The following is a 13,189-nucleotide window of genomic DNA, read 5'->3' as shown; positions in this document are numbered from 1 at the left end:
TAAAATTTCTTCCACACTAAGAGAATCATCCTCTTCATTTCTACATTTGCTGGCATCTATTGTCATACAAATATCATCATAATTGCAATCCTACTTAGACTATCCACAAATTTCTTCTTCATTCAAGTCTAAAACTTTATTTGACTCATATGCTACTTCAGTCCTATCATTCTCCTTTGCAACCAATTCATTATCCATAAGTTTGAGAAAGATAAAGAACTGATGATCATATAAGAGACCTAGTTCTCACATTTTGTTGAGAAGATTAGAGGATGGAGGTCTGTATTCTGAAGGTATTTCTTGATAGGCATTAAACATGCTCATACAGAATTGTATTGTAGATTCATCTTCTTTCTTTTCTAGGAAAATGCTTCCAGAGGAGATATATAACTTGGACTTTCATCATCTTTTGCTAATATTTGAAAGAGAAGCTCTAAATCAGGATCATTTGGTGAGATTCCCAACTCACGAAATTTTCTTATCAATTCCTTGCACAGAGGCATAATGTCTGAAGGTACTTCCCGAAAAATAATCACCATCCTTATGAACAAATATGCAGCAAATTCACCTTCATATCTTTCCAAATTGAAAAATGCATCCAAAGGGTGTGTGTGCGCTTCCTCCACAGTGTAACATAAATCCGCTTCTTGATCATAGTACATATTCTCCATGTTAGGTAATCAAATCATTTCCTTTTTGATTTCGTTGATCTTACGAGTTCCTACTTCCAGCAAAGTACACTTCCAAACAAATTGATAGAATTGCTTTCTGATTTTGGTCTACAAAATTTGAAATTCTAGGTAACTACACAATACTTATTGCGAACAACTCTCCCCAACAAAGTCGCCAATCTGTTGGTTCCCAAAACCACATATTGGAAATCCAATAGCCTGCCACTTCTCCAATAGGATTCCACAATCAATTCTAGCCAACGAACGAGAATCACATTGATTCCCCTGCACTTTAGGCTCCGCTACACCCAGGCGGGTAGACCTTCACCTTAAACATATGTTGTGATTTACCATCTTCCATGTCTAAAACTGTGAAAGATGCTTCTTTCGCATTCACCACAAAAAAACAAATCATTGTCAATGGTGGAACATAGATAGCTTCTAAAGGTCAATGATTGGACATGATAAGTTGGGTAAAGAACCGACTTTTTTCCTGAAGCATATTCCCATCAATTGGCTCCACGCCCAGGGGACAAAAGTTTAGAAACACTCACAACACTTGTAGTGTTGTGTACTCTGACCTGCTTCATAGAATCTCTAAGCATCATACTTTTCCTTAAGGTTATTTTGCTTCTGCTAGATGATTCATCATCTCCAAGTGATTCTGACAATAGTAGACCCTATTGTGAAGAAAGTGATTGGGATTCATCATGAGACAAGCGATTAAATGATTGCTTTGCCACCAGGTGTTGCCTATATAATATTTATGTTTATAGTAGTTGCTCATGTAATCATTTCATTCAAGTGCTCAACTATCTTTGAATGACGTGGAAATGTATGTTGACTAAATTTGTTTCAGGTTGAGGCAAGTGTAACCACTTGAACATTTTCCTTTAGGAGTTGTTCCTTGTTTCACTAGAAGATTCATCTTGATCTGCAGGTACAAGAAGATGCTCAAATGGAGGTCCAATGTTTTCTTGCATAAACTATAGGATCAATATCTTTGTTTGAAATTCAGTATGAAAGTTGTGATATAGTTGAGTAAGTGTATCACCACCTTGCATAGACTAGGCAATTTTTTAGAAAAATAACGATAGATAAAGCTCGAATGGAAACCTTAATTTGTTAAAATTTGGGCTCCATCACTACCTAGGCTAGGGCCTCCCTAAACTCTATAAAAGGAACCCTCATGTCTACTCACAAGTTAATTAGCAAATATTGAGCAATAAACATTCTAGCAATCTTGAGCAAACTAGAGCATCCTTTAGCATATAATTTTCATAGCATCGTTATCATGGCTTCATTAGGTTCTTAGTTCATCCATCATTTCATATAGTTTTTGAAGCATTTGTACGTTCAACTCCATAGAATTGCATTGGAATTAATGATTCTCCGAAAGCTTGAAGCATCTTGAAGAAGGGAGCTGGTTCAAATCTGAGAGATCACAAATTTAAGAACTCAGAGCTAGAAGGACAATGGAAGCACATTGCATTTGGAAGTTGAGCTAAAAGTCTCATTTTTGGTTTATTTATTTGCAATTCTTCATTGGGTCTTTTAAATTAGATTAGATTTAATTGTATAATACTCTATTCTGCTTGCCACTAATTTTGCATACAATTAGATACTAGTAAACTCAAGCAGTGGTTTCAAGTGAATTTTAATTGATACAAATTACTTCACCAGATGGGTAGAAGTTATCCTTACAATGAGTGAATCACAAAATAATAATAGAATTCTTTTTTGAACAATGTAATCACCATAGTTGGGGCCCCCACAAAGATCATTGTAGAGAAAAAGTTTGGGCTTTCAAATATTGAGTTTATAAGGGGGAAAGCAAAGGGTTCAATAATCTAGTGAAATTGTTGCTAAGCAATACCCAATATTTTTAGCCTGTTTCCTCCATACCTAAAAATGTGCATCCAAAGTAATTGCAATTTTTACTTTCTAGAACACTTTAAAAGCTATAAATAAAATATTTTTAACACCATTTCTAATAAAAAATTAAATAGAAAGAAATAGAAGAGCAGGAAAACAACTAGGTCAATGCCACAAGTAATTTATTTTTCTAAAATATTGTGTTCATCAAGTATGAAAGTGTGCAAAGTGCACCAGATGCACTCTTTCCTCTTATTTTACAGCACTCTAAATTGGTTTCATAACTTCCTAGCAGATGATTTTCCCTAGTTCGGGATTATCATTGACCACAAAGTCAATCTTACACTCAAAAAACATTACTGTACCTCTTTGCTTAGAACATTCCTAGTTCTTAAATAACTATATCCTCTATCTCATTCAAGGGCACATATGTGGCCTTCATAGCTCAGGCTGCACATGTGATCATGACCATAATTTGCATATTAAGTTTAATTATGATCTATTTTTAAACTAGCTTTGTGCAGAAAAGAGTTCCAATTGTGCATCTAATGTGTATAAATGATATCACAGCTAAGCCATTTGCATCATCCACATTTATGCATGCAATTTTGACCTTAATTTGCAATTTCAAGTTTTATTATAGCCCTAAGCTGACTGAATCCTGCCTAGTAGTTATTTTAGTTTTTGTGCAAAAAAGAGTTCCAATTTTGGATCTAAAATTACATCACAGCCAATCCAGTTGCATTATCCAAATCAACCATATTTAGAGCAACCCCTGCACATATCTATCTATCAATAGGTTTAATCCACATCCACACCTTTGATGGCACTCAATCTTTTCATCACTTGTCTCAATTCCATTAGCCCTTGCATCAACAAATAAAAATAATCCTAGTTCTGTCATAAAGTCGCGATAGCATCTATTGTACTTCATTGTGTCAATACGCTAAACACTTAGCATCATTCTATCATATCATTATCATCCACCTAAGCATCCATAGAATAAATTTCTTCATGTGTCATTCATTTTTTACAAAAGCTCTTTTGAATCAACAAATGGCCTTAACTCAGGTGAATGAACAGAAGTTGGTCAATTCCCATCCCTAACCTCACAAGTTCCACCACTAGGTTTTCCAAATGCAAGCAGGGATATAGATTAAAACTTTTTTTAGAAACAAAATCCCTAATCTATTAGAGTTATGACCTCATAAACTGGTCAAGGCCATCGGTGTGGGTTTGATCCAAGTTCACATACAATTCCAGATTTCACAAAATATAGTCATGACAGCCTCTCCATCCAAATCTAGTCTCAAATCTCAAGAAATGATCTGTCTTGCTCAAATTAATCTTCCTTTCTCTGATATCAAAATATGCTTCCACTTAAATCATTTGAATTTGTTTCAGTTCCTAAGCTCATATATTCTTAATCATTTCTTAATTAGACTCTTTAATCATTTTTAGCCTACATATCTGAAGAAGTGTTTTTTTTTGTCTTCACACAATGAAATCAATTTTTTTGTTAATTATGAAACATAACTGTTAAGAATAATAGAGAAAAACAAATACCATAGCAACAATAAAGACCATAGCTTGATTTGTACGGGTAGTGCATGAAATCAGTTTTAGTTATAGAAGAAATTGAATGTGATAAATTAAATGAGAACCTGGGGACAGTTGAAGGACAATCTCATTCTTGTAATCACCAACAACATTTGGTACCCATCCATATATATTATACTCGGCAGAATTGATATTATCAATTTGAAAATATCCATTTTGATCTGTCTTCGTCCAGAACTGATAACCCTGAAATACAATATTTCATAAGAATTAAATTTGGGTAATAATCTTTCAGCACCCATTCTTTATTTCAAATGATTTTTTTGAGATCCATTACGACATATTATGTTACAATGGAAGCACCAAGTAATCAGATCGCTAATCACAAAACTTATTTACAATGGATAATGACACGCTTCACAACTTAAAAAAGAAAAAAATTGGACTGCAATATATTGACCAAATTACCTTACTCTCCTTTTGCCAAGATCCAGCCTCACCAGGAGCAGCCAACCCAACGTATGCAGAATCAGCAGGAAACACTTGTGTTGAAATAAATCTATAAAATACCATTCATCAAAAAGCAACATTTTAGAGGTTAATATTCCCATGCCATAAAAATAATCATTAAAAATTAATATTTTTTTCTTGAACCATAAATCTAAGATACCGAATCCATCAATCTCTACCTGTGATTATCATGTATATCAACTGAGCTATGAATTCCTTTTATTGACTAACTCTTTGCTTATTGCTATTGCTGTAGTCAATATTTACAAACATATCGCACACCTTAATTTGGATAGTCAATTAAAAATTTAGTGAAACATAATTAATTTTTTAAAATAAACAATGTGATGATATGCATTGAATGAATCCGATAATAGGGCAACCCTTATAGAGAACAAGCTGCCCTTTCTACAAATTAACATCAAAAGACCATTAATGTACTTATTGAGAAAAAACATAGTAGCTTAAGAAGGGCTTGCCGCTTAACTAGTAGACCATAGAAATTGAATGTTGTTTCTCCCAAAGTTGGCAAATTTGGACTAGGCAAAGACTTATAGACCTAAAACTTGCAACTTGATGAAGAATTTTGAAAACCTTGGTAACTTAAAACATTACTTATATTTCTCCTAAAAATATCTTTTTGCAAAATTTTATGATAAAATAGATCTAGTGAGTCGATAAATGAGCACATTCCATTTTCTATGAAGTTAAAATTTATTTGAATACATAAGGAATACAGAATTGCATAAACATGTAGAATCTTAATACAATAGTTTGCTAGCTGTCGTCCTCAATTTTGACATCACAAAATTGAGAGAACCCTACACAATTTTCTCATGAATTCGTAGGTATAACCTCTTTGTTTTTAACATATTAATAAAGCATCATTGAGGCAATTTGTTATCCCCAAATTGCGCTCTATGTAGCTTTGTCAATGTGTTTCTTTTGAAAGTTACTGTCAAGTTTAATCCCCAAAGTTTACAAAAACAAGTTTCTTCTCTAATTGCAAAGACTTGATTTTTGGTTAATTTTCACTTCTCTTGTTTGTTTTTTCTCTTGTTGTAAATAGTTTTTAGACATGCTTTTGTGTTATGTTAATAGACCTTGCCTACCCACCTCGAACTTAGATCTCAAATAGAGTTGTCTAGCTCAAATTATGAAGGAAAAGGTGAGGTTGTTAGGCAAAAAGCACGTCGTGCTTAAAAAACCTCCAAAAGTAGGCTTTTTATTGGAAAAAAACATAAAATTAAATCATATTTAATATTTAAAGTGGATTTTGGTATTCATTTTTAAATTTTAACTCTATTTGAGTTGATATTACATAATTTTTTGGATTTGATTGTATATGTATTTTTAGCATCAACGTTTCGGATCACACTCCATGATCCATCATTCTGAGTTGATTTGACCATAGCTTTTAATGTTTTAAGAAAATTAGCCTTTTTGAGTCTATTTTCATCTTACTTTATTGAAGACCATAGTCATTTTAATAAAATTTAATTACACAAGACATTAAATATGTATAAAGGTGGGGTTTTTGTCAGGTAAAGCATATATCAATGTGCTAAACACTTCTTAAAACCCCATGCCAATAAATTTAAGTCCTAAATGCATATTAGTGGGCTTTTTAAATACAAAAAAATGTTTTTTAATCATTTAAATCACTTAAGGTGGGGAATTTGAACCCAAAAGCATGTTTTACTGTATTTTTAAAGTTTATTAATGTGTTTGATAACTTTAGTTATGAAAAGAAACAAGGCAAGGAATTTCAACTCAAAAGCACATGTAATTGCAAAAACATGTGTTTTTATTCCTCAAAAATACATCATTACTTTTTTATGAGGAGTTTTTTGACATGTTTATGCATATAGTGGAATATTTAAACTCCAAACACAAGCTTTTCAATTCTAAAAGCACTTCATTCCTCATGCTGGTGTTATAATGCATAAAGGTGGAGATTTTTATGTCCAAGGCACATGCTTTTGTCATTTAGAAGCGCATCTTTTTTAAAACATGTATTTCTAAGCAAAATCACGTAAGGTGGGGAATCCAACCCAAAAGCGCGTTCTTTTGCAACTAAAAAGTGTCTTTAATGATTTTATAACTAAAAGGCTTGAGGGTAGCAATTTTTAACCTAAAAGCACATGCTTTTGGCTTCGAAAAATCCATCTATAATGAAAAATACATGGTTATGAGTAAAGTGGCGATTTTTTGTCCAAAAGCACATGCTTTTGCCACCCAAAACTGAGTCTTTACTTCATAATATAAGGATTTTTTTATCAAATACCCAAAAGTGGCAATTTTTAGCCCAAAAACACATGTTTTTTAACTCTCATAACTCCATTTTCATGGGCGTTTTTCTCCAAAAACAGGTTTTGCAGCCTTCAAATGCTCATATCTTGAGCATTACTTGGTCGTTTTTGATGATCTATAGGTTGTTCTTGCCTAAAATCACCCAAGGATCACATTGGTCTATTCAAAAAGGGAGTTTGTTGAGTGTTTTCTTCATTTCTCAACCTATCTAAAGCATGTTTTTGCTGAAAAATACCTTAATTTTGAGCAATTTGCACCATCAAAACAACAAGTGTTTGGATCAAAGTAAGTTTGAAAGCATTTCCTATCCTTCGTAGATTACATTCAAATCTTTTAAATCACTTGATATGCTTTAGATGCCATTTTGCAAATCCTTTACATGTTGCACATTGCTTGGTCAAAACGGTTTCTAAAATGATGCAATTTCTTGCTTCAACATTCTACACTTGGCAAGGTACGAATTTTGACTCATTTCTTGCAAGGATTGAGTAAAATTCCAAAGTTTGTTTAACACTTCATCTTGCAATCTTTCTAAATCCAAGAAATCTCTTTGATTGCATTTTCAGATTTTTTTTGAAGTGTTAAAAAAGACTTCTTCTCTTGCCTCTTGATGAAAAGATATGATTCTTTGATATTTTTCATAAGGTTTTCTTTGTTGTATGTATTTGCTATCTTGTTTATACAAGTATCTTCATTTCAATTTCTGGATTTGCATGTATATATGATGCACTCTTATTTTTCGTCTACATTCTTCAAGTTGCATGTGCAAGCACTTCATCTTGCTTGCACTTGCAATTGGGATTAAAAACCCTATTCTTAAAAATAACTCTCACAAGGAAAGCACATTTACCATATACTTTTCTTGCAAAAAAGCCCCATATTCTTGCATATGATTCTTTCATATCTTACATACTGCTGTCATATAAACCCATAATGGTGAATCCTTGCATGCACATACACATTTGTTTATGACAAAAATACAAAATCTCGTCAGAAACAAACATCTTTCCATTCATTTTTCACGCTTAAAGCTTGCTTTTTGGATATGCTATTGCCCTCTAAAAACCCGTTTTTGGGTTTTTCCATCATATAAGGCTTAAGCACATAATTTGAGCTTAAACACATCTATCTATTCGTTGTCCCAAAAGTTTCCATCCGTGCTCCATATGCAATGCTTCCAAAAAAACCGTTTCAAAGTTTTTCTCCCATTTAAAGAGTTTTGAAGGACACGAAACAAGAATGATCACAAAATGGAGCCTACCATGAGATGAGAGAACGATTACATGCATAAAATGTTTTCAAGATAGAGATGGAAAGAAACAAATATATTTTTCAAGAGACAACCACCATTACACTACAAAGCAATTAAGGATGCAAGTTCATGTTCTAGATCAAGATGCTTCCACTAAACCTAGGCACATCAACCATTGAGCATCCTATAGCAGCATGAAGATAGAAAGAGGATGATGTAATAGAAGTCATGTCTTGCTAGGCACTGAGAATATTTTCATCATGTATAATATATTTGTAATTGACATATTACATGTAATGGAAAAACAATATGTAATTGCATGTGATAGTATCACATGCAAAGTTGTAACATGTAATCAAGTTGCAACTTTATTGGGCATGCAATTTTGAATAAGTCAAAGTTACGTAAGAGTTTGTTTTTGAATAAGTCAAGGTGGTTGAGGGTTTCCCCTTTTCTCTCCGTCTTTCTCTCTCGTTTTTCTATATAAAGGAGGGAGCTCATTGTAAATAATCATCTTATGGCAAGGTGTTGATGCGAGTTTTGTATCACTTACATAACATATTAGCAATTGAACATTTGATAGAGTATCAAACATACAATTCCTCTCTTGAAAAGTTATTGCTCATGGGATATGAGAATAACTCCAATGTTCCTTACTCTTGTGGATACTCGCTCAATTTTATCGATGTGATTTGTTGGTAATCACGTAGGCGGCCTTACGCTATTCGTTCAAGGATGACTTGGGCTTTGGTGGGATGAAAGTGATGGTGGTTCAGTTTGTGAAATGTGCGGGGGCAGATAATATTGATGGTGGTGATGATGGAGGATGTATCTGCCAAGGATGATATTGGTGGCAAAGCAATGGTGGTGGAAGGTGAATGGATGTGTTCTGATACTTAACTTACTCCTCTAACTTGCTTCTCTAAGCTTCGACTACACAGCTACTCACTATTCTACTCCTACTCCTATGAATGGAAGGTTAGCAAATGGACGGGGATCAAACCTAATGAGAGCTGACCAATGGCCTCACTTCCACAGGTGCAATGATTCAAAGGAATAATAAACTAGCTTACCACACAAAGCTTCCCAACCAGCCGCTAGGATGCTAGTGGTCTAGTATTGACCCCTATCAAACATTTACAAATGGTACCATACAACTATCCACCTACTTTACTTTCACTTAAACAACTTAAACAACTTGAAATGAAATTTACTTCAACAACTTAAAAGAAATCTAACTATGTGGAAGTAGAAAACATGCAATAACACCAAATGTACTTAATCAACATGCAAATCGCAACAATGAAGAAGAGAGCAATTTTGGTATTATCTTCGCAACAATTTCTCCAACACTTTACAAATGAGAGCAAATGGCCTTTTATAGGGGCCAAAAATACAACGGATGGTGGAGATCAAAACAAGATCAACGATTCAGATTGGATCCTCAAAACCCTAATTAGGGTTGCCACCCCATCGGCCAATGAGAAGTTTCCACCTCATCAATGGACCAATGAAAAAAGTGCAAAAAGTGGCAACCAATGAGGAGGCACCAAAATGGTGGCCAATCAAAAATAAACACTTGTCCTATTCTAGAAGAAAGGGAAATTGCCACTTGGGCTTACATCAAATGATCTTCTAATATAAATCTTCCCTTTTTCTTTCATTTTCTTAGCTAAGGCAATGAACTTAGCTAGCCCTTCATTAACTTCTTCCATAGGAGGACAAGGTGTGTGCTTCGCCTTGAGTTCCGTTGACTTCGGCATGCTGCTTGCTGCTTGTAGTATCCTTTCGTGATCCTTCTCATATTCCTTCGCAAATCCAATAAAAGCATTGAGAGAGGAAAGGGTGCCCAAATGCTTCTTCCTAATGGCAACCTTTCCCAATTCATCCAACCTCGATCCAAAATCTGTCTCATTGATATCCTCTTTGCCAAGGGGGATTGTCCTTCAGTCTTTCCTTCATCCATATCATGTCCACTGTATCGATATTGGTGTCGATTATTCTCTTCATTTTCGAGAAGAAGGGCGTTTTGGGCATCATATCCTCTTTGTCTTTCTTAGTCTTGTCCGCTTGGGATTCTTACTTGCACTAACATCCTCCATGCTCGTCGCCCTATTACAGGATGGTAAAGTGGTGGACCAGAAGGCAAGTAGAACCAAAGGACGCAATCCTACGACTAGAACGAAAGAAAGATCTCAGCTTAAGGACCCCTTGCAACTCTAGATGATGAAAATTCACCTTAACCAATAATCAAACAGCCACTTTTCGGAATGAGGACTAGACCTCAAGAACTTCATATCCACTTGCAAATTAGAAGTTTATCATGTAATTCACCTCCAAATAAAATTACCCAACCTAGGGCAAAAATCGTAGCTTCTTGCAAAGATCAGAATTTTATCTCCCACAAAATTCGCCTTCCACAAATTTTGGCCCCCACAAATTTCGGCTCCCACAAATTTCACCTTCCACAAATTTCATCAAGCAAGAAAAGTGCAGATCTGCTCTTGCAAAATCACCAACACCTTGAGAAGGAGAAGTGAGAAGTGAGGAAGAAATGGGAGAGAGGCCTCCTCTTATACCCAACTTTCTTACTACCCCCAAGCTAATCAACTTGGACCCTAGGGGCAAGAAAAACAAATAATTAATGCAAAATTATGGCTCACAATTAAATACTTAGCTAAAATTAATTTTGCCATGATGAAAATTAACTTTTTAAATTGCCATTTGGACCAAAATTGCAAAAAGAAAATAAATAATGCCTTAAAGGTGTTAAATATTTCCATTTAATGAAGATTTAGTAATTAATATGTCATTAAACTTAGATTTTGGCTAGCCAAAAGCCATGTTTCAATATTAAATTACTAATTTCATTAAAGGCTAAAAGTTTTCAAGGCAAATTAATCCATTTAAAACCAATTTTTGCAGTTTTTACCCAAATCGATTTTATTATGCCAATAAAAAAAAATTTGACAAAAATAAAATAAAGTTTCTTCTAGGGCCAAAAATTGATTTTTGCAATTTTATTTCACCAAAATTAAAATTTTCACCAAAAAATAAAATAAAATTGAGATTTTCCAAAACTTAAGTCTAACAATTTTTTTCTCTTTTGAAAGATTATTCAAATTTACACAATTATATCCGGGTTTTCAAAGGAAAATGTCTAAGTACAAATTTACAATTTTATCCTGCCAAATATTGCTCTTTAAAATTTTGTTCGGCCTAAGGATGAAATTGGTTGCTCTAGAAAATCAAGTTGAAACCGGGTGAAAATAAGCTAAGCCTCCCCCACATTTGTCCTAAAGGTGCCAGGGCGTGAAATTTTCAAAACTCAAATTTTGGGCAATCCAAAAATTTGCTGAGGCGATTAAAAAAATGGGAGTCCCCAGAGAATTTGGGGCGATGGTGTGAGAACCTCACAACATCTGGCGACTCCACAGGTGAAATGTTCCTGAATGTTTAAAGAATAAAACAACTTAGAACAAAAATCTCAGGATGGTTTATCCGAAAACCTACTTAAGGACAAGCACTCAACGAGGGAAAGAACTTTCAGGTTGAACCTAAGCGCCCTAACCATAAGTTACTCACGTGTGTGCAAATGATTTATTCCCCGCTCGACAAGAACTTGACAATTCCTCAAATCTTTTGAACTTAGCTATTATAATATCTTTACCTCAAAAGCAACCGGAATAGAGCCCCGTTGCCAGTCAGGCGTCTATAGCCCCGACGGAGTTATCACTGTGGCACCACAATCACGGTTCTACCTTTAGTGATTATTTTTATAGCACCGGTAGAGATGATTGCACACCCTTGAACCAAATTTCATCTTTATTTTCACTTTGATACAACCTTTTTTCTTTTTTCTTTTTCCCCTATATGATATTTTCTCATTTTCTTCTTTTCCTTTCAATCTTTTGTTTGGTTGGCAGGCAATGAAGCTTGTGGAGGGTTTGGAAGACCACAGCGGCACTGAAGCAGGTGTATGATTTTTACTAAGTCCAATTTCACTTCGAAACATCAAGAACTCAAAGCAATTAAGTGTGAGTAAAATGTTGTAACCATGCCAGAGATAACTCAAGAACCTCTATTGAGTTAAACCCAAATTTAGTACAAGTCCTACCATAGACCAATGACTAAGCACATCCTTAAATCTCTGAACCTTGCTAAATGTATTCGAAAAATGAACAAGACGGACTCCGTTTTGTCACCCAAAAATGTAAAATCTACACACCTCGCCCACGAATGATAACATGGACCCCCTTTTGCTCTTGTAAAGGCCCAAAACCAAAACTCTCTCCGACTGAGGGAAGCAAAAAGATCCAAAGTCAAATCACCTGAGGCAAACTAGACTCGAGCTCCCTCGCAACACCTAAACGAAACAACTGAAAGAAAACTACTCTAAAAAACAGAAAGGGAAACTACTCTAACCCTTGGGCCAAATGGTCCAAGACAAACTCTACTCTAAAGAACTGAAAGCAAACTAACTACTAACTGAAAGCAAACCTACTCTAACTATGTACAAAGGGACTCCGGACAGAGTCCTAGGCTTGGAAATAATGCTTGAGGAATTGCCCATTGACAGGCAATGGGACATCTCCTCCAGTGAATGTCTTGAGTCTAAACGCATTATCTCCAATGATCTCTGCAATTTGGAAAGGACCTTTCCAAAGTTTGTCGAATTTATTATGTTGTCCTTTCTTTTAATGGGCTTTGTCCCAATATAAGACCAAGTCAGAAATCCTGAAGGCCTTGTTTTGCGCTCTTCTATCGAACCAACGTTTCACTACCCCTTGATGTTTTGCAAATTTTTCTAGGGCTTCATCTCTTTTCTCATCTAATCGCATCAGTTGAGTTAACCTAACTTGGACTCTATCTTCGTCCTCATCATAGTATTCTTGTATGAACCTTAAAGTTGGGATTTTTAATTGAATCGAGAATACCAGGTCTTGTCCATAAATCATATGAAAAGGAGTGATTCCTATGGACTCTTTAAATCTTGTTCTATCTACCC

The 13,189-nt window shown here is 34.7% G+C and overlaps 1 protein-coding gene across 2 annotated transcripts in view; it reads right to left on the bottom strand.

Moving 5' to 3' along the window:
* LOC149535019 (uncharacterized) overlaps positions 1-13,189 on the bottom strand; it is a 131,117-nt gene that overhangs the window by 63,793 nt on the left and 54,135 nt on the right. For both annotated transcript variants that reach the window (XM_089807151.1, XM_089807150.1), the window contains exons 10-11: positions 4,575-4,665; positions 4,211-4,352 (exon numbers count right to left, since the gene is read on the bottom strand). In XM_089807151.1, coding sequence (XP_089663277.1) covers positions 4,211-4,352; positions 4,575-4,665 — 233 coding nt within the window. The remainder of the gene's footprint in view (positions 1-4,210; positions 4,353-4,574; positions 4,666-13,189) is intronic.

The sequence above is a fragment of the Cupressus sempervirens genome, chromosome 10 (assembly GCF_028749045.1).
Source record: "Cupressus sempervirens isolate cs-2001-9-10 chromosome 10, ASM2874904v1, whole genome shotgun sequence".
Classification (NCBI taxonomy): domain Eukaryota; kingdom Viridiplantae; phylum Streptophyta; class Pinopsida; order Cupressales; family Cupressaceae; genus Cupressus; species Cupressus sempervirens.
This window is presented reverse-complemented; position numbering and strand designations above follow the sequence as displayed.